The sequence below is a fragment of the Engraulis encrasicolus genome, unplaced genomic scaffold (assembly GCF_034702125.1).
Source record: "Engraulis encrasicolus isolate BLACKSEA-1 unplaced genomic scaffold, IST_EnEncr_1.0 scaffold_156_np1212, whole genome shotgun sequence".
Lineage (NCBI taxonomy): Eukaryota > Metazoa > Chordata > Actinopteri > Clupeiformes > Engraulidae > Engraulis > Engraulis encrasicolus.
In genome coordinates this window covers 5,001-28,248 of record NW_026945087.1, presented here as the reverse complement: position 1 = coordinate 28,248, position 23,248 = coordinate 5,001, and the positions used below count along the sequence as shown (strand labels likewise).

General features: G+C 39.3%; 1 protein-coding gene and 1 pseudogene across 1 annotated transcript; one reads left to right on the top strand and one right to left on the bottom strand.

Moving 5' to 3' along the window:
* Positions 1-6,515: 6,515 nt before the first annotated feature.
* On the top strand, positions 6,516-11,884 carry LOC134442422 (uncharacterized). Its single transcript, XM_063192596.1, has 3 exons — positions 6,516-6,619; positions 7,000-7,280; positions 11,356-11,884. Exons 2-3 carry the CDS (start codon positions 7,005-7,007, stop codon positions 11,722-11,724), a joined length of 645 nt encoding a protein of 214 aa, XP_063048666.1. The 5' UTR covers positions 6,516-6,619; positions 7,000-7,004; the 3' UTR covers positions 11,725-11,884.
* A 1,234-nt stretch (positions 11,885-13,118) lies between these two features.
* The window catches only part of LOC134442423 (protein mono-ADP-ribosyltransferase PARP12-like), a 13,989-nt pseudogene continuing 3,859 nt past the window's right edge, over positions 13,119-23,248 (bottom strand).

The window sequence follows — 23,248 nt, the reverse complement described above, 5'->3', positions numbered from 1 at the left end:
ATGGACTCACAGAAGTGCTTTCTCTGTATTTCCACAGCTCTATGTTCCCACAGTCTTGTGTTCTCTCTGGATATTTGTAATTGCAAAGATTATTTCCTAAAAAAACAAAACAAAAATTACTGACAGGTTATAGATTGCTTTAGTCTGGGCTCAGTTTTTACCACTAGCATTTTAATACCTGTCTAACGTTAACCATTCAATAACTTTGACAAAATCTGTGTAACTGACTAACTAAGAGCCGTGTCCATTCCAATGAATTCTGCGAATCAGGCTGATATGTAATCTTCACTCATTAGGCATACAGGGATATAGGGAGAGAGTCTCATTCTATGTAACCAAGTGCTTGTAATACGAAGTGTGTGTTTTGTCAATTTGACATTTCTGTTTCATGTGATCATTCATAAATAAAACAGTCTTCCTAACATCTGAGATCCTCTGTTTATATATGTGTATTACAATTTACAAACTTGGTACATTGACAATGTCTTCTTTATAAGATGGGCCTGGTTTATAGACAGGAAAAACAGCTGAGTAATTTTCCCAGAGTCACAACAAATGTCCTCTTAACGAGTATATTTATCTCTGAATCGACCCCTTTACTGTTTGTACAAAGATATGATGTAATTTGGCTGCAGGCGCATTGTTGGAGCAGAATTGACCTCGTACCGCACATTTGTAAAGAAGCTAACCAGGTGAGTTTTTTTTTCGAAATAAGAGAATGGATGGTCACAACAACTGCAGATATGAAGTGGGCACCACAGACACAGACATTCCTGATGTGTCCTCAGTCCAGTCGTACAGTATATCATGTAAGTGAGTACAAACCCTCACAGTTTTTGCAGATTTATGAGTATATCTTTTCATAGGAAAGCATTAAAGAAATTTCACTTCGACACAATGATTAGTGACCTTTCAACAACATATATAACCGCTTAAGTTTCTTGTTCACTCAGAAAAAAACTAAATACAGCCATTAATGTTTGCCGTGTTGGCTCGAATCGTCTCGAAATGAAAAGGGATTAAAAGGGAGGTCATCAGTGTGCGTTTCAACCTTTCTTTCCATTGAAATTTTACATGTTGAGTGTGCATATGGCTTAAATAGATTAGTGTGAGATTTTAATGCAGTCCTATGGAGAATATCATGATCTGCTTCAGTAGTCAGTGCATGTGTCACAGGGTGACAAGGGCTGTTGGTGGTGTTCGGAACTGAAAATGTTTTTTTTTTGTTTCTCAAGGGAAGGTTTTAACCGATGGACAATAACAGAGACTTGTTTTATCATGATCTAATGAACTTGAATGTGCGTAGGTGCAAGGCGGGAGATTTGGGGAACGTGATTGGTGCATACGGGGTGGGTGAGGGTTTTTATGCGCAGGTGATGGAGCACTCAGGAGCAGAGGAAGCGGACGAGTGACGACGCAGCAGGGGAGGCGAGAGGAAGAGAGAGAGGGGACCGGGCGAAGATGAGACGCGAGACGTGACCTGAGCCAAAGCCGTGAAGCGGATGCAGGAGGCCTGGGGGATGACAAGCCGGTAGCCGGACGGGCCTAGGAAGAAGGCGGACTAGCACAGATGATCCTACGGATCGAGAATGGCCACCTGCGACCCGATGGAAGAGGCGGACGGCATTCTGCCCGATGAGAGTCCCTGACCTGGGCGCAGTGTTTTATGCCACGTTGGAAATGGAGGGGTGAGAACGCTCGCCCCTCAGAAAGATAAGTGCATATTTCGTGACCTAGTCTCCGTGGCACTTCAAGTCTAGAGGCCCCCTCCCTCCCAGAAGGCAGACCGCTCAGCCCTGCTCTCTCTCTCTCTCTCTCTCGCTCTCTCTCTCCCCCTCGCACTCTCCTCTGCCTTTCCACTCCTTCCTCTGACTCACTCACTCTCTCTCTCCTGGGCCCCAACCTCGCCTATGATCGTAGTGAAATTATCCTCAAGATGCGTAAACGTGATGGCCATTCCTAGTTTCATTCACTGTGTGAAGTTTGAAGTGCAGTAGTAATGTGTGCCGAGTGCTATGGTTTTGAACTCACGTGTGTTATCAGAAAACGGCTATCCCGTGCGCATATTTATAAAAAATAAGAGTAGTACGAACACTGGCTGGTGACGTTTTCATTGTCCTTCCCAGCCTTCCGCTGGATTTCCGTGATGGATATGGAATCTCTGATGGAAACGAATGGACTGGCGTTGACGCTGGGGGGGCCCTACCGGAGAGAGAGAGACGAATGGACCCGACCCGTTGATGAACTGGTTGCACGCAACCACACACACACAACACCGCATTAGTTCTACAGAACTTTGTGTCCACAATTCAGAAATAAATGTTAAACCTCAACTGCTCTGGTGTCTTGGTGTGTTTGGTTGTGCAATGCTCCTCGGGGTATAGTTGATAGTAAGTGGAGGTGCCGCCTGGCAACGTGCACCTCCCACCTGTGATACATGATGACATGCATGTTTCTTTTAGGTGTAATTCATATTGCCAATGTTGACAGCATTCATGCATCCCCAAACCATGTCAGTCCCACTACCATGCTTGGCTATTGAGAGGATACACTTTTTTTGTAAAACTCACTTGTTTACCACCACACATGCTTGACACCATCTAAAGTAAATTTACATGGTTCCAGTGATCCATATCCTTGGTCTGTTCATTTCTCTTGAGACCAAGATAAACACATTTGCTTTAGATGGTGTCAAGCATTTGTGGTGGTAAACAAGTGAGTATAAAAAAATAAAGAAATAATAAAAAGTCTACACTACTCTACTGTACACACACACAGAGGGAGGAGAATTAGGAACATCTATTGCTAATAAAACAAAATCTTAGTGAATAGCCTTATGTGTACTCTTCAGTTCAAACCAGGTACTTGGAAACACACACACACACACACACACACACACACACACACACACACACACACACACACACACACACACACACACACACACACACACACACACACACACACACACACACACACACACACACACACACACACACACACACACACACACACGCGCACACACACACACACAATTAGGTAGGAAAATTAGGAACATTCACGCTAATAAAACAAAATCTTAGTGAATAGCTTTATCTGCACTTTATCTGCTTTCATCTGTTGTGCAGCTCCATGGAAAGACTTTGAATTAAAACAAAGTCTTACTGAATAGCCTTATGTGTACTCTTCAGTTCGAACCAGTTCCTTGGAAACACTTCACACACACACACACACACACACACACACACACACACACACACACACACACACACACACACACACACACACACACACACACACACACACACACACACACACACACACACACACACACACACACACAGAAGGAGGAGTTAAGAACAGATAAGCTAATAAAGCAAAATCTTGGTAAATAGACTTATCTGCCCTATTCAGTTCCAATCAGCTCCTTGGACACACACACACACACACACACACACACACACACACACACACACACACACACACACACACACACACACACACACACACACACACACACACACACACACACACACACACACACACACACACACACACACACACACACAAATTAGAGAGGAGAATTAGGAACATTCACGCTAATAAAACAAAATAAAACTAAATCTTAGTGAATAGCTTTATCTGCACTCTGCTGTTGTGCAGCTCCTTGGAGACACTTTGAATTTTGAAATTCAAGAAATTGACAATTTTAGCTGCAAAAATTACTGTACTTGGGCCACACTAGAAAATATTAGTTTATTACTTAGTGAACTGACATTAAAAGATCAAATTTGGCAATAGGTAACTCAGTGTCAATGAGCAGCGTAGTTGCATTACCTTTTGTTTGACCATTTCAGGGATTCAAGGACTCAAGGATATTTATTTGTCAAGTACATAGAGACACTTTCGTGTCACTTGCATTGAAATGCATGGCCGGTGCAAAGCAAGTGTGCAGAAGAAGGGTGAAGAAGAAATAAAATAAAAATAAAAGGTGTGTGTGTGTGTGTGTGTGTGTGTGTGTGTGTGTGTGTGTGTGTGTGTGTGTGTGTGTGTGTGTGTGTGTGCGCGCGCGTTCAATCAAATTAATTAGGAGGAATTTAGTAAGCAGATGGCATGAGGAAAAAAGCTCTTTCTCAGCACAGTCACCTTCCAGATCTCAGTTTTTTAAATAGCACAATGCACATTTAAAAATTTGACTGAGTATATAAGGGACTCCCACCCCCACAGTCTTTTATTTATGTAGATATATGGCTATGAGGGTCCATCGGAGCTGATTGTACATAGTAGTGGTGTGCATTGGCACTGCCCTCACAATTCGATTCGATTCAATTCTACAATGCATTGCAATACATTACATTTCTACTGAAAGCAAAGCAAATGTTTAATCAGTCATGATGAGGCAATACAAGTCAGATACTGAGCAACAATTTATTGGATGCTTTCTGTATCAGTCTGTATCAGTCTTGCAATGTTTTGAAGTGCTTTTATTTAATTTAACATTCATTTGCTCCCGAAATATCCATGGAAGTAATTGAAACTTAAAAAAATTGCCAGATCGATTCTGGAACTTGCCGGATCGATTCTGGATCGTCCATGCCCCGCATTGGATTGCATCGCCGAATCGATCATTGTTGACACCACTAGTACATAGGTTCAAAAATTTGCTGCTACACCCCTGGCTGTATGGGCTGTGTTTGAGGCAAATTAATGGGAATAGGGAGTGGCGTATACAGACTGCATTTATCAATGCCAATCATTTATCGATTTTTCATAAAGAAATGTTACATTTCTGAAAAAAAACAGTGGACATGACCCCTGTGTCCTCTATGGTAGTTAAACCCATTAAACCAACAGTTCGCGATACAAACAATGCCATTCATACACTCAGAAATAAAGGTACAGAAGTTGTTGCTGTGGCAGTACCCTCAAGGGCAGTACCATTGCGTCGCTTGATTGGTACCCCAAACAATTGGTGCGTTCAGTTTCTTGCATTGTCGACCAATGTGCATCTGTCACATCTTTTTTGAGGTTGTTTATTTGGCCTATTTAAAATGTCCTGTTATTTTGCGATTTTTTTTTTTTATCCCGTTTTTTTTTTTAAGCTCAAAGTTGACAGGTATGAGTGAGACATTGTAAAGCGGGGTAAATAAATGTGCTGGGCCCCAAACCCATAATGGAAAGGATAGGGTTGCCAGTTGAGGCAGATGATTTCCAGCCCAAAAAATGTTCAAAACCCGCCGGGAAGCACTAAATCCCGCCCAATTCTATTGATTTCTATGGGAAAAATTTTGCTCCTGAAAGTGGTCCGTTTTCTCATACAGAATTATTAGGTGAAACTAGTATGAATAAAGTACAAATTATACGGCATGTACGGATAATGTGTATGAAGTAATTACTGTCTTTGTATGCTTCACACAATGTTTTGTTCATATACCAATTTTGCATGCGAAAGGGGCCAACAAAAGGGGCCACTTTCAGGAGTAAATTATACATGGAATATATATTTTATATGAATGATTCTTTTAAGTTCTTAACAATTTTTTTCCATATAGGAAGCCACTCAACTGAAGAGCGTGCACAGAGCGAGAGAGAGAGTTAGAGAGAGACAGAGACAGACAGAGAGAGAGAGAGAGAGAGAGAGAGAGAGAGAGAGAGAGAGACTGACATCCTTGCTGATTAGCAAAAAAAAATGTAGGCCTGAAATTCTCCTTTTCTGGGAAAAGAGCTGCTATTATTGAAATTTGGGGTTCATTTCAGATGCCTTCAGTTTTGATCTCCTCCAATGTTTCTTCTAGTCACTAGTCCATGGTGAAAACTTTGGCAGGATAGTAGGCCATTTTTCAGAAGTCTCCTCTCTATGTGCAATTCAATCGTTTTCTGACCACTTTCTAGAATTGTGCTGAAAATAAATCATTTTTGATGAATATAATGCCCTTACATTAATGTGAACATGCATGAAAATTAGCCAATTTAAGAAAACAGCAGCCACATTGACTTTAAAGACAAATTTGAGATGGTTCCAAGTCTTTTCCAATAGGTGAAAAACGTAACAGGAGCATAGACCTAGTTTTGTCAGCAGTTAACTGTCTATCTGCAATTCAATAATTATTTTGATATTTTGAGCACATTCCTCACACACACACACACACACACACACACACACACACACACACACACACACACACACACACACACACACACACACACACACACACACACACACACACACACACAAGCGGCATGAGGAAATTTGCTTCGGAGAAAAAAACACACCCTTTAGAACAAACAAAACTGAGGAATAGCCTATTCACCGAAGAGGGCTTACGTGCAGTATATTTCTGTGTGTGTGTGTGTGTGTGTGTGTGTGTGTGTGTGTGTGTGTGTGTGTGTGTGTGTGTGTGTGTGTGTGTGTGTGCGCGCGTGCGTGTGTGTGCGTGCGTGTGAATCTGTGCGTGGGCGGCCAGCTAAAGCTTTTGTCACAGCCAAACAATTCCAAAGAAATTTCTTCAGAACGATATAAAAGGCCCACAAGTCTTCTCCAAACTCACCCAGCTACACTCCTCTTCTCCAGACCCTTAAAGCTGTTTCCTGATTGAGCTTGCTGACAAGACAAAATAAGGTAAGTAACTTGTACAGTATGCAATGACTTGGGGGTAAAGTACTAATTACAGGGAAATCTGTCCTGTCCGAACGTGCCATGCCAGTAATGGTCCGGCCAAGAGCTTCACAAAGAATTTTGCCTTCTGTAAAACGGTCCATTTTAATTGCAGGTTAATGCGCAGCCTGATCTCTCAGAATTCCGTGTAATGGACCTGGATCTTTGGGACACGAAATTTTGGCAAAATCCGTGAAACTGATACGGATTTTGTGTCCCAAAGATCCGTTTCCAATCATGGAAATTAATATTTTCTGAAGGTAGAATGCATATGACGAGAAGACTGTCTATATCTAATCCAAACAAGTCATGGTTGTTAATGATGCCGCAATATTTCCCCCCAGAAACAATGGATGTCTATGAGCAGCTGTGGACCAAGAACAAGGACCTTGCTGAGAAGACCCTCAACTTGCCCTTCTTCCAGCACATGCAGAGGGGCGACCTCCAGGCTGATGACTATGCCATCTTCATGCTGCAGGACATCACAGTTCTGTCATGTTTGGCAGACATACTGACGACGATCAGCGACATGGTGACAAAGCCTGATATGAAAGCCTTCTTTAAGGAGAGATCCATGAGCTATCAGAAGTATGTTGATGAGTTCCTGAATAAATTCAACTTGACGGTAGGAACCACACAAGCACTTCATAAGTCTATACATGTAAATTATGTGTACACATGTGTACACATGGCTCTATGACAAGTGAGTAGACACAGAGCCTTTTGTACAGAACTTTTGTAGTAGCCATAGCCTACATCAGCTGGTTAAAGAGCCGACTCGCGTTTGCATGTCTTCTCAAACCACGATTGACCTTATTCTAGTTTCTGAGAAATCAAGAATTTTAAACAGTGGAGTAATACACTATGGCCTAAGTGACCACTCTATGATTTATTGCACTAGGAAAGTGAAGAAAACTGCGTTTAATGCTCACAACACCATGAAAATTAGATCTATGAAGGGGTATAGCAAAGAGGCACTTTCTGATTGTTTAAAGGAAGTGAACTGGTCATCTGTGATTCAATGTAAAGATGTTGATCAGGCTTGGTATTTTTTTAAAGTATTATTTTTGCAAACCATAAACAAGATTGCTCCTTTTAGAGAAGTTAGAGTGAAACAGAGAACAGAACCATGGATAAATGATGGGATACTCGAGACCATACGGAGCAGAAATAGATTATATGATCAATTTAGGAAAAATAAGGATAATGAGAGTTGGATAGAGTATAAAAAAATGAGAAATGAAGTGAATAGACTCGTGGATTGTTCTAAACGAACCTATTTTAATGAGAAAATTGCAGAGTATAAACATGACGCAAAAAAACTTTGGCGCTCATTGAAAGAGTTGGGATGTAATAAGAGGTTGAAAACCAAAACATGCAATATAGGCCTAAGTTTAGACCTTGGTAATACAATTATATCAGATAAGGATAAAGTTGCAGACAGTTTTAACAAATATTTTTCTACAATTGCTAGTAAGCTGGTTGAAAAGCTCCCTGTTATTTCTGAACAATTCAAAGAAAATAAAGTTTCTGAATTTTATTTACAGCAAGGGGTTCAGCCAAATGCATTCTCTTTAGACAAGGTGTCAGAAGCAGACGTACTAATAAAACTCCAAAAGTTAGATGGCTCTAAAGCTACAGGCCTTGATAATATTCCATCTCGATTCTTGAAGGATGCTGCAGAGAGCATAACTCCAAGTGTAACACACATTATTAACTTGTCGATTGAAAATGGTTACTTCCCAAAGGATCTGAAGCTGGCTAAAGTGATACCACTTTACAAGAAAGGGAGTAAATTAGATCAGGGCAACTATAGACCTGTCTCCATCCTGTGCACAATATCAAAACTAATTGAGAGATTGGTATCTGAGCAGGTCAACAAATATCTTTTATCTCACAACCTTCTATACGAACTGCAATCAGGATTCCGGAAATCTCACTCCACCGACACATGTCTATTATATCTAACTGATTACATTAGAAAGGAGGTTGACCAGGGCAAATTCTGTGGCATGGTCATGCTGGATTTGCAGAAGGCATTTGATACTGTTGACCATGGAATTCTACTATCAAAATTGAGGGCTATAGGGTTCAATAGCACAGCAGTAAAATGGTTTGAGTCGTATCTGATGAATAGGATACAAGTGGTGGATGTTGGGGGAACTTTATCCCAGCCAGAAACTGTGAAGTGTGGGGTCCCTCAGGGGAGTGTTTTAGGCCCTCTTCTTTTTCTTTTATATATTAATGATCTTAAATCAGTCTGTTCATGTGAATTATTTTTATTTGCTGATGATTCTGCACTTGTGTTTTCACACGAGGATAAAACCATGGTTGAATCAACACTAAGTCGCGAGCTTTTTAATGTTAGTAAGTGGTTAGCAATTAATAGACTTTCTCTTCATTTAGGAAAAACGGAGTCCATTTTGTTTGGATCTAGACTAAAATTGAACAAAAAACCAGGTTTTAGTATATTAGCTGGTGACACTGCACTTAATGCCAAGGACTCGGTCAGCTATCTTGGGTGTTTACTGGACAGCCAGTTGTCTGGAGCTGGCCAAGCGCAGAAAGTCATCACTAAGGTTAACCAACGAGTGCGCTTCTTGGCCAGAATTGCAAAGTATCTGGATCAAAAGGCTTTGTTAAACCTAGCAAGTGCTATAATTCAGCCATATTATGATTATGCATGCTGCTCCTGGTACAATGGCATTACTAAACAGCTTAAAAATAAGCTCCAGACCTCACAAAATAAATTAGTAAGGACCATTTTGGGACTGCACCCTAGAACTCACCTTGATCCTCTCCACTTTAAACGTTTGGGTTGGTTAAGAGTTGAGGACAGAGTCTCTCAAATAGAGCTGAGTATGGTGCACAAAATTGTAAATGGGCAGGTCCCTAAATACTTAAATAACTTTTTTAATAGAGTGAGGAATGTCCACAGTTACTCCACTAGGGGGAGTTCCACAGATTTTGTTCCCCCAAGAGTCAATACTAAAATAGGGAAGGACTCTTTTTTATATGTTGCATCTAGCTTGTGGAATATGTTACCAGGTAATATTAAGATGATCAATAGCCTAAATGGTTTTAAATGGGCTTTAAAAAAATGGTTTAGAGATCAGTCAGTGTAGGATATTACTTTAAGTGCATGTGTATGTGTGTATGCTATGTATTTAATGTGTATGATATGCATTTAATGTGTTATAGTTTTAGTTTGGTCCCAGTGCTACTCTTGTCATTTTAACAACTGCTGCCATTAACACCACCAAACACCAAGGACCACAATGGAAATAAGCTTTCGAGCTTTATTGTGCTATCCTGACTCTCTGTTTCTTAATTTAAGTATGTGGTGCGGTTTATATGAATCTCAATCATGTATTTATTTTATTTATATGAACTGAAGATGTCAAATAAAATCATTCATTCATTCATTCAGCCTCTAATAAATATGGGATAGTTTCCTTACAAGTTAGGTAATATTGCCATAAAAGCACATGAGATGAAATGTTAAACTAATTTCTTTGATTAAAAACCCCCCCCAAAAAACATTACAGCACGGCACGATTGGCCGATATGCTTAAGTGTTCTGGGATTACTTAATTGTTGTTGCCAGACGAGCAGCCAATCAGCGAAGGGGGGGGGGGGATTCTCAGTTCGCCTGTTCGTTGTGAATGAATAGGCGCATTTGTGACAGCGCACTCTGCACAGCGCACATGCCCACTTTGCCATTTCAATGCATTTTTCTAAACGGAAAGAATTGAACCCTGCACCTTCTAAACTGATGAGTGGTGACCCATCACCAATGCATTTGTCTAATAGTAGTCTAGCAGTAGTCTAGTTATGTGTCGTCGCAAACTCTTTGAAGTGAACGAGGGGAACCAGCTCCGCAATGGGAGCCGTTTTGGGAATTTTTTTTGGGAGCCGTTTATGTTTTTTTTGTTTGTTTTGTCCTTCTCTCCCCCTCCCTCTTACTGTATGTATCCTCTAAAAGTGCCACAGAGTCACGTGGTTACAGAGCAGTTGTTACAGGCACACACACGGCGATCAGAAATGTATGCCTTTTTTTACTATGTATTTGGGCATTTTGGGCCATTATTTAACGACTGATTATTATAAAACTGTTATTCATAAAGCCTTTTACACAGCATACACTTCCCAAAGTCAATAATGAAACAAAACGTTATGAAATAAAACATTACACTATTTATTTATTGATAATGTTAACATAGGCTATACATTGGGAGCCGGAAGAGCCGGCTCTCCATAGTAAGAAGAGCCAATAGGACTGATAGAATAGAATCTTAAAAATAGAATAGAATCTAAAAAATAGAATCTCAAAGAAGAGCCCATCACTACACTGCCCTACAAAGGCAAAGTGCAGTAACTACATATTTTGTCAAAATTACAATTAGACAGGAAATTGTGTGAAAATGGCCTACTTTATCTTGTGACAAAGCCTTATGGTCCAAACGTGTCCTGTTTTAGAGATATTGCTGTGTCAAATTTGCAAAAACTATAATATCCAACCCAAAACCAATACTTTGAAGGGATTTTTCACAGTATCAATGTTGCCAAAGTTACTGCACTTTGCCTTTGTAGGGCAGTACAGTAGTCTACGATATAGACCAAATGTGACTAAAACAAATATTTGACCATGTAAAATAAGCTTGCTAATACAATATATTTTCCCGCTGCTTTATCAACAGGGTGTGCAGAGCCTCAGGACCATAGAGCCCACACAGCAGTACCAGTCATACATGAATGCTGGCAAGGATGGTAAGAAATCTGTCAGACGCAGCAACAATGAAGAGGATATTTTGGTCTTCTTTGCCGTACTGATGCTGGCACGTGAGCGGCTGTGGTTGTGGCTAGCCAATCAGATGAAGGAGGGCTACGGAAACGCCTACTTCACCTGGAAGAAGAAGAACATGACGCAGTGGAACCCTGAGAAGCACTACAAGAAGATCATCAACGACAACGTGACCGACCTGCGTGACATCGAATTCTACAACAGTGTGTTCCGCCTGGTAATCCAGTATGAGCTCGCTATCTGTGCTTTCTTAGTGCCTGCTTAGTGAAAGCAAAAACCTTCCTCACTTTAGGAGCGGGGAAATATCACTGTTATGTAATCGTCACTCATAACGCCTCATTCTCATTCTCAGTCTCGTTCTATGTAACTAAGCACTTGTTATGGGTAATGCGTGTGCTTTGTCTAAATCAATTTGACACTTCTGTTTTATGTGATCATTCATGAATAAAACAGTCTTCCTAACGTCTGAGGTCCTGTGTCTATATACTTATATTACAATTTACAAACTTGGTACTTTGACAGTGTCGTTTTTTATTAGGTAAGTCTGCTTCGTAAGATTGATTGGTCAATTGATTGATCGGTGAGCTGATTTGCAAAGGAATGCCCAACAGCTTCACGACTGCACATCTTCATCATCTCAATGAAAATAGAGGATGAATAATGCATTAACCCATTGAGGTCTAAGTGCCCTTGAGAGGGCAATTTGACATGTCTCCAAAAACAAATCTGTAACTCTGTGAGTTTTTGTCATTGAAACACACAAGTTACACCATTAGAAACCTCAGACCTTCCAGATTTCAAATATATATATATTAAATAAATTATATAGCTGGCCCAATTTAAAGAAAGTGAAAAGAAATCTTCGCATATTCTGTACTCTCTGCCTGTAGCAGCCACACCTATAGCTATTCACATGTAAAGTACCGGTGCTTGAGTGGCTATTCAGAGGTGACAACACGCCCCTTTCAGGTAGGGTAAACACAGCAGACGTAGAGTGACAGGGGGGTTGGGGCTATCAGAGCACATGGGGATTGACAGGGGGGTGTGGGCCATTAGAGGTTTTTCACACCTATCTCATTAGTATTCAAATGAGACAGGCTGTGGCAGTGACATAGTCATTCTTTTTTGCATTTTGTATGAAAACAACAAAACATTTCTAAATGCCCTTTTCACTTTTATGCTGCCAACACATTTGTTTACAAGATTCAAACTTCAAAAGTCTTGGCTAGATATATTTATTGTGTGTTTTCTTGAACTTTTTGAAGACGTCTGAAACCTGTTTTTTTGTACAGTTGTGTTTATACTCAATTTAAACAAAACATGTTTGTATGACATCCAATTTCTTTTCAGATTATTTCTTGTCAGGCTTTTCACAATACAACCATATATTCCACTTTTGCATAGATGCTTACTGTTAGCTGAAAATACTTGAAAATGTCAGGGTGGTGCAAGCAGCCTAAAAGCCTCTGAAAGGTCTTAGACCTCAGAGGGTTAAAAAGCTAATAATATCAACATAGGATTGTTGAAAATATCTGCTAACTAGACAGGCCTACCTATCTTTATTGTCTGGCTATAGAGTTCGCAAGTCACCAGAAGCATGTAGTTTCTCTTGTTAGCATTTAATGCATACCATGATGGTTCCCAAGGTTCGAATCTCTATCAGTGTAGTTCTGCGGACCCATTGGCGTGAGTGAAAACACATGAGTAGCGAACCCCTGCATTCTATGGGGGATGCAAGATTGGTATAGAATATCACTGACCGTAACCATGTTAACCACAGACCATACTTGTCCTAGACGTTGCAAATATTTCTCTACAAGCCCTGATGTATTCCGTTATGACGTTGATGATGTACAGTCTGGTATTAAGTCAATGTACATTCTTTTATGGCGTCAATAGTGACTGTATTAAAGCCGAAATTTAACAACAGAAGTCTGAGGTTTAACTGGAGAAACAGACGTAGCTAGTCCATTCTCAATGTCTCCAGTAGTCAATAGAGTACATTCTGTTATGATGTCAATAATCGATAATGTTCAGCCTGTTATGACATCATAATGTGCATTCTGTTTCGACATTAATGTTGAGCCTGTTATGACGTCGATAATGTACAGACTGTTATCATTTCTACAGTGCTTCTGCTATTGACCCACCAGTGCCGTTGTGTTGCAAGAAAGAAAACTCAATAAGGACATAATCATATTTTTATTTTTAGGCCCAAGTCAGTGTCAGGCTTCTGTCCTTTTAGCCAAATTAGCAAAACATAACAGATGGTTATAACAGCTTCAGAGTTGATTTATGTTGATTTGTACATTATGTCTTCAGGAAAGAGGGCAAGATGTACTATTCGACAACAAATGTGAAACTATCTTTCTAAGGTTTAGATATTCCGAATAGTTTACATCAAAAGGTCATTTACAGAAAAAGAACTGAGTCATTGTGTACAGTTGATACATTTGACCATTGGCTCATGATACAGTAAAAGTGGAAGGAGGTCAAGGCGTGCCCTACGACAAATGGAAGCCTGTTGTTTGTTGACGGACCCAACATAGCACCAGCTGATGTGAAAATACTGTATCTTTTGATCAAGCTTTAGTTTAGATTGAAACTTAATTGCTTAAATCATTTTTTTTCTTTAAGGTTTTTAGTTCTGTTTTCAGTAACAAAAACGTCTGGCCCCCTCATTAACAAAAAACGTCAAGCCACCTCATTAGCTACAATGGTGTAACTAATTTTAATTTAACTTTTACTTCGCCCCTGGTCATTGTGTGCAAGGGATACATTTGGCCATGTACAATATGATGATAGTTCATTTGTAGGGCCCAATAAATGGCCATGGCCAATCATGGACCATGAGAAAATGAAGAGGTACCGGCAATTTTCAGACTAAATCTCACTAATGACATCTGCATTCATGTTGTGTTACTAATCACAACAGCAAGGACAACAGCAACACCCACAGCAGCAAAACACATTTGCCAGAAAATCACATAAAGAAAATGAACACTCACATGTACACTCATTACAACGACAGCCACAACAATCACAATCACAACAGTCGCAATCACAACAGTCGCCATCACAACAACAGTCACCATCACAACAGCTAGGGGCGCATGCACAACAACCACCACCACTACAGGCTCTGCCACAGTTACAGTAGCCGCAAAGTGAACGTGCCCTGGAGTTGCCTGGACTACCTGAGGCATCTGACACAATCGATGCGCTTGAGGAATTCAAATGACTTGAGCCTGATAGAGACCCATAGAATGGCATTGCAGTGGGAGGGGCCTGGACTACCTGAGCTGCTGCTGCCGGCCCATTGGTGGATATCACAGGGGGAGGAGTCTGAGCTTTTTGAACGGCTCGTGCTACCTTCTCTTCATTAGGATTTTCATACCGGATGAGGTACTCTGGATAGATCTGACTCTTGTCAAAAATTACAAATATGCTGGGGTCGTCGATGTCATTCACACAACTGTCAAAGGATATCCCCTTTTGATCATCTTTCAGCGGAGGCTTTTTGTGACTGTCTTCTCCTTTGGTGAAGTCTCCGACCAGAACCCGGCACACGAGCATGGCTTTAGTTCCCAGGTCGTTGGTGTAGTCGTTGGAGTATTTTGCATCTTTGGCAAAATATGAGCCTTTAAATACAGGCAAATGTAAATCAAAAGCCAAATGAATATGGGCAAACTATCTACATCTCATCGAACATGATTGCAAAAGTACTTAAAATAGTAGGCTATACAAATGAATGGTATATATTTTTTGTTTCTGTCTTAAAGCTACACTGTGCAGGAAATGGCCAAGGATAAAGATCCTGCAAACTATGCTGCTTATTAAAACTGGGTTGCCTTTTGCCAAATTTGATCTTTTCATGAAAGCTCATATACTATATACTGTATATACTGTATACTAATTAATAAACTAATATTTTCTAGTATTGCCCAAGTACAGTATTTTTTGCAGCTAAAAATGTCTATTTCTGGAAATTCAAAATGGCGGACCATGGAGAAGATACACCTTTTCCAGTCATGATGAATACTTAGAATTTGATGTTGGTGGTAAGTATTGATGAAAAAGGTAACATTAGTAAATGGATAGCATGAACTCTGGAAATAAATAACTAAAAATCTTACACAGTGTACCTTTCAGAAAGGTATGATTCTATTAGCACCAATTCGTGCAATGCAATCAGTAGTTAGCCAGATTATACCAGTAGGCTACATGGGCTATAGTTTTATTGTACAGCTTCAAATAAGTAAACCTGTTCAAAATACCTTCCCCAAAAACTGTTGCATTCTTTCCACATAGCCTCCAGTCGATGTTCTCTTGGCAGATAGTGTCTATGTGTTTCGAACTGGTACCATGGAAGAGAAGTCTCTCATCAACGTCTTTACCAGCTTTAGCAGCTTTGGTTTTCATCTCATTTCGCTGCCTGAAAATACAAAAGCATGCATGAACTTCGGGCTGCACGATTATGGAAAAAAAATCATAATCACGATTATTTTGGTCAAAATCATAATCACGATTATTAATCACGATTATTGATTTTTGCAGATTTTTTAGAAAATTATAACAAGATGAAATATAACCAAGAATGAATTACATACGGGATGAGCAAAATAAAATGAATTGTAAAAATTATGTAAAGGCAATAGCATAAAACGTAAGTGAACAGATTTCTGGCCAGAAACACCAGCCTGTCAGTATGTTCTGGCTTCAAGGACACTCTCAAAAGTAGGTCACTATTGCCACGATTAAATCACGATTAAAATCATGAGTTCGATTTCACTATTTTATCACGATTTTGATTATTTTTCGATTAATTGTGCAGCCCTACATGAACTTATTGCAAATATCTAACAGCAAATAATTGAAACATAAGCCAAAGGCAGAGAGTTGAGCAATATGAAGACAAAGTTGATAGAAGTGAGATGATCGATTGAGCATTACCGCAGAAATACACCAGCGGCGATCTGAGCGAGGCGAGCGACGGAAGTAATTGACTTTGTATTGAGTCGCGCGACAAAAGCGATTCTGGAGACTAGAGCAATTTGCGCGACGAGCGCGACAGTTTGAAGTTGAAATCTTTTCAACTTTCTATGACGCGGTTCGGCGACAAGCTGCGACAGCCAATGACTGTATAGAGGTCAGTGACCACAGCCAATGGGAATGCTTGAATGCTTTGCCTTCTGCCTGTACGGACATACTCTAGTTTCCACAATCGCTTGCTGCTGCACTCTGTCGCTTGAATCGCATCGCCGCTGGTGTATTTCTGCGGTTACTCAAGATCTCCACTTTATCCTTCTTTAAGTATTGCTCAACTGAATTCTAAACTCAGCCTGCTTTGCCTCAATCATGTTTTATAGCTTTGTTTCCCCTTTAGCTTATCTCGAGCTCCTAGTACCTTTAGGCGATGTTACTCAGAAACAGTTGATGACAGAATGATACGAATATGAGACACTGAAAGTATATCTCATTACATAAGATTGAACTGCAGATGAGCGACACATCTATAGCTCCTTAATGCACGCCTTTATTGAATACTGGCTGAATGCCTATGCGTTTCAACCCATTCTCTTCATCTGGATAGAAGTTTGGACGCCCAAGTTTTTTTTTTGACGAGCACCCTTTTTTAATTCGATACAGGACCCAGTGAAGAATTCCCTTTTCTCTTTTTGCTACAGTACTGTACGTACAGTTCAAAAAACTTCCACAGAGTCAGATTCTGGATCCTCTCGATGCTGGGATTGTACCCTGGCATAGTCTTGGAGAAGAGATCGATGACTTCAGAATATTCCACAGATGATGGATCCAACTTGATTCTCTATTAATCAAAAACATCAGACAGGTTGTTGTTTCCCATATTGACACATTGCCACATAATCTTCTTTAAACTCACACAGACCACTTCTAAATGTAATCCTATTATACATACACGTACGTATAAGAGCCTTTAGAAAAAATATAATAATGCACACATGGATTTTGAATGAGCCTAATCATTGAATGAGATTGAATGAGATGTACTGTGCAGCTAGAGAGTTTTTACTGTACACTGCACCTCGATGTCTTGTTTAATTTCTGCTACTTTTTAATGCATCGTCCTCTTCTTTACTCTGTGTAGGACAATGCTATCAGTGTTGCAACTGTACACTGTCCCTTACCCTGTTCTTTTTTTAAATTGCTCCTTGTAAGTCTCTTTGAACAAAGGCGTCTGCTAAATGCTAATGTAATGTAATTGTACAGTAATGTAATGTGATGTTCTGTAATACGGGGGGGGCTGGGGGATTATGAAGCAGGGGGGGCATTTGGTCAAAAAACGCAGAGGATCTAAAGTTTAATCAGAGAGAGTAGAGAGAGAGAGGTTCAATTGGCCCATTGTTTCCGGGTTCTATCATTGCAGGGGGGGGGGATCCCCCTTTAGGCAGACCTAAGGATTGTTCTATTCAATGCTAGGAGTATTATGACACGCTCCTTTAGGCAGACCGGAACCTGGTCGTAGCAACCTATTACGCTGGCATATCTCTATATACTTAAAGAATCTCGGCTTTAATACTTCAAATCCAGATGTAGGTATCAGAGACGGATCCCAGTGATCTGGAAAAGATGATGGCATAGTTTCTTTGCTGCAGTATGAGTTACTAGAAAAGAAAAGAAATAACAATATTGAACAACATTTGAAAGTATGTAGGCTATGTAATATGTACTGTGTAGGCCTACTATGTATGTATGTATGTGTGTGTGTAGTATGTATGTATGCCAGGGATTCTTGAGAGATGGGACAAAACGCGTTTTGAAAACCTGATTTTGAAAATGCAGAATATGTTGTTGATGGTTACATATTCATGTAGATAAAGATGTGTGGTTTTCAGGCATGTAAAAATACAGGATCCAGGTGAAAAGGCATTTTTAACAAATTAACATGTTTACCTTCACACCTAGATTTTCGTCAACTCCGTCAGACACAAGAAAAGTACATAATTAAATTATTATAATAGTCCAACAAGAATCTTTAGCTCTGATTTGTATTGTAATGATACTTAGTTACCTTGATGTACAATAATATGTAATATATATATATTTCAATTTTAATTTAAGACTGCTATTAACACAAAGAGTAAGAAAAATTGCAATTTTCAGACTTTATCTTTTATTTTGCAACCATGAGGAAAACACCTAAAGTGGTTAAAATACATGGTGGTATAGATCTAATGACCCTTTATTGCCTAAACAAAAAAAAATGATAAAAGAATTAGCTTTTCCCCCAAAATATTACAAAAACACCTGAAAGTGCTGAGGAAAATCTTACGGAGTTGACAGAAAAACTGACGGAGTTGACAAACTGGTCTGATTTTTGGAGCCTATTTAGTGCAAAATGTTTTTTCACAGTTTATTTTGTAGTTTTGTTATATTCTTAAGCTTCTCTTTTTAAAAAGTTTATTTGTTTTGAATTAAACTTTAGTTTTAACTTTTTTGTCCATATATCGAAAAATAATGTAGTTCTATGCATTATACGCATATTAATATACATATAATATCCTAAAATAACTTTTCCTCCTGTTTCTACGTTTGAAAAGAATATCATATTAGCATATTGAGCAGTTTTTGGTGAATTTGTCAACTCCATAAGATTTTGCATGTCAACTCCATAAGAAAATCTTATGGAGTTGACTCTTACGGAGTTGACAAAACAACCTACTTTTCATAATAACACATGATTTTCTAACAGAAATAATCTGGTACATCAGCAGTCGCTTAAGGACTTGCCAATAAAGTTATTCTAAGCTTTTATTATACAAAATACTGAAATAACCCTTATGTTTATGCATTATGGTGTTGACACATTATGGTTGTGACATAGGTGGTCTTTCTAAAGATGCATTGATAAAATTAAATATTAAATGTGAACTTAACAGAACAGTGTCTCCATGGCATGTATACCAAACAGGAAGTAGTACCAGGCTGCTTAGAGTGTGAGCTGACCACAATAATGGTGGATTTTTTTGTATTTAAAAAAAATCTTACGGTGTTGACTAAAAGTCCGGACACATGTTCAATAGTTTAAAAAGTTGATAAAAAGGTTTATAAAACATTGTACATACATGTAGTTTGATTAATTATCCAAAATACTTGATGACAGTAGCTATGATGTTTGTTATGTTTCATTTTAACCAATTATTATGGTATTGTCAAATTCTAAATCTTGCTTTCGGACATGGGGTTTTGAAGGTACTGATGACACACTGCAACGTGTAAAATAAAAAAAATAAAACTGTATGAAAATGAAATCACATTTTAGTGTACAAAACTTCTTCTATCATTCCAGCTAATTTTGTTGCATTTTTCAATTACATTTTAAGCACAAACATGAGTTTTATCTCCCGGACATGTTTTGTCCCATCTCTCAAGACTCCCTGATGTATGTATGTATGTATGTATGTATGTATGTATGTATGTATAGGCTATGCACTATGGTATGTAGTTGATTCACTATTATGCTCACCAGGCTTTGGGGATAAATTTGGGTCGCCTTCTTACAAGCCTCTGAGTTTTGTTTATGCAGTTTGTTTGGAGCATATCTGAAGACAAATTAAAAAGAGTCTGTTCACAGTAATGGACACGCAAGGTCCCATCACAAACATTGAATTTGACAGTATTGTCTCAGATATTTCAAAGTCTTTACAATTTTACTCAAACTGGTCTAAACGAGTAACAAAAAAGTGTACCAAACAAATTCAGTTCATAGTCCTGATTTCCAACAGAGATTTCCGCAGCTGTTTCGCCATTGAGATACAGATTCTCCAATTCATCATTTAAAGACCGATTGTCCCCATCCTAAAATAAGGGATGGGATTGGTTAATGCAGATGCATATATCAGTACTGTTTAGTTTTTGAATATGTCATCCAATATTACAGGCATTGAATGATAAATGTTAATTTTATTTATTTTGCAAAGTGAATACTAAGCAGGTTTCACTAATAACTTACTGAATCTCTGGACACAGTCTTCTGCCACACCATTTTGTATTTGGTTGAGATTGAAAATTAAAACAATCAGAACTGTAGCCTGGAAAACCAGCGCCAACTGCTGGACGGCAAAATGTTTTGCCTGCGGTCCATTTAGGCTGCTTTATCAGGCTATCAGAACCGATGAATGAGATATTTACATGGCTGTTTCTGTGACTGAAAACCCACCATGGTTGGCTAATGTACGAGGTGTTTACATCTCTGTCTCTGTTCCTGTTTATGTAATGTATGGTTCATGTTTCGTGTTATCGTAATCCCCATCACTCTCCCCATCACTCTCCCCCTCACCGGCAGTTGATACTCTGTCCAGACACCCTCTGCTTCCTCCCAGTACCACTGCCACTTTGCCAGGCTTGACAGGCTGTATATCGGAGTGGCACTGCTTATTATGGCAATGCGGCGAACATCAGCTGATCCACAGGTCATTGTACTGAAGTCAATAGCTGGGTCTCCATCACTTCAAAGCGAAAAACAATGTTGTATATAATGTCACATGTCTATACTTTTAATAGTTAACCAACCAACAAGGGATCAGAACTCTTTTAGCACAGCTCTATGTTGGCAGGATTGCAGAATTGTAATACTTTTATGATCTTACTGTTGTGTGTTGGCAGGGTTGCAGTAGTCTCGCTCTATTTCCTGGTTGTTTGGCAGAGCTCTCCACTGGCCACTCCTCCATATCTGCCACTGGTAAGGCATGCTACAGTGAACTTTGTCACAACCTGTAATTGAAACACTAATTATGCAAATATTTATTCAATAACATTTTATTTTGATAATGTCAAATTGATTTCCTTCAGTAGGGTACTTTGGCGGAACCATTGGTGATGCAAAAATGCTGAACAGAAGTAAAATCTGAACATCCTAAATATCAGAATATCGGTTCAGCAACGTACCAGAGACATAATGAAATAATAGAAGGTGTTGGTGCTATTGATAATAACTACTGTATAATACCAACTAAGCATCATCTCCACACAGCAAATCGGCCGGTGTTAAATCAACTCCCATAGAGTTAAATTTAACACTTTTCCTGAGTTTATATAATGCTCACCGGTTCAGAGTTAAATCAACACTATGGATAGTGTAAATTTCAGTGTGACTTCTTTAACACCCACAGTGTTACATTTTAACTCTATTCTAGTGTATTTTTAACACCAATTTTTTACTTTATGTGTTAACATCTTAACACCCACAGTGTTCTATTTTTAACACATTTGAGTGTTGAATTCCTCACCAATTAGTGTTAAAGCTTTTCACTTTAAGTGAAACATCTGAACACCCACAGTGTTCTATTTTTAACACATTTGAGTGTTGAATTAGCTTAGCTCAACTCACTATAGGGGTTACCATGTAACACTAATTGGTGTTCTGTTATACAATAAATACTGCTTTTTCTAAAATGTTCAGATTCTGTACTGCGTTGAGTGCACATTTACATACAGTACATGAAATATACAATCTAAATTAAATTAATTTTTCCACAAGTGATTTGTCTATTTCAAACATTCTCGAAAATACAACCAACCTCACATTAATATATTAAGATTCTTACCTTACACACCACAGTAAGTTACTGTCACCCTACCCACACTACCATGATCCCGCCCCTCCATTCATCACCACAAAAGAGGTAGCTACCATGTTATTGTGGCACCTCCCATTCCCCACCATGACTGAGACAACTGTGGTATGGAATCAGTACATCACACTGCTCTCATGAATTGATAGACTGAACTAGCCATAACTACAGAGAAATTGAAGTATCTGCAATATGTGCAATATTATTACCATTTGATAATTGTAATCTCCTGGATGATAGTGCATTAACCACTGTGCATAGCATATTCTGGTTGAGCATAATTAGACCAACCTGAAATCTCTTGATCAAATAAGCAACCCTCCAAAAAGGATACCCGCTACCATAATACTCACTACCAACTATATAGCTAGCCAGCCAACAAATCAGTCCACCGGCCAACCAAAAGAGTCAGTTGTCAGCTAGCCAGCCAAAGAGCCGGCTAACCAACTAACACTCATTTAGTCAGCCAACTAACCAACAAACAAGTCAGCTGTATGGCTAGCCAGCTAACAAACCAGCCATCCAGTCAACCAAAAGAGTCAGTTAGCCAGCCAACCAGCTGGCCAACAAACAGTCAGTTGGTCGGTCAGTTAGCTCACTAACCAACAAGCCGGACAGAGAGCCAGCGAACCAGTCATTTAGGCAAGCAACTCAAGCATTGTGACAGTCTGAGTTTATATAGAGGTGAAAGTTAACCATGTGACCAGAGTAATCAGGCATGTGGCAGCTGCAGGTAGTAATTCAATGAACTTGTAACAGTCCTATGTACTCAAGTGAGGTCAGGTACTAATTGACAGATTGATTGGGCACTACCATTGTTCCTGGTTGATGGTAGGCAATGTCAATCATGTCATGCAGTATTTGACTTTCAATTGTGCAATGGCACTTCACAAGATAGCCTAATTTTGTTTACTAGGTGGCAATATTCTGATTTAAAATTGGATGCTGGCGTTTTGGCGTGCACATCCAAGCCAAAGGCATTAGCAGGTGCCAACTTAAGAAAGTGTTTGTGTAGCACATTGGTTGCAACTTAATTTATTGGAAGCAGAACCAGCAACATTTCCAATCATAGACCTTCTTCTAATTAGGCCTGGCAATTAGTAATTACAATCAATCATGGCCAGGAGCAACCCAAAGTGACATACAGATATGCAACATTGGTTACTGTCCCTAGGG

Excerpts from the sequence above, each read along its gene's own strand:
- LOC134442422 (XM_063192596.1), top strand. The coding sequence starts at position 7,005 with ATGGATGTCTATGAGCAGCTGTGGACCAAGAACAAGGACCTTGCTGAG. Across the intron at positions 7,281-11,355 it reads TGAATAAATTCAACTTGACG|GGTGTGCAGAGCCTCAGGAC; the intron begins GTAGGAACCACA and ends CTTTATCAACAG.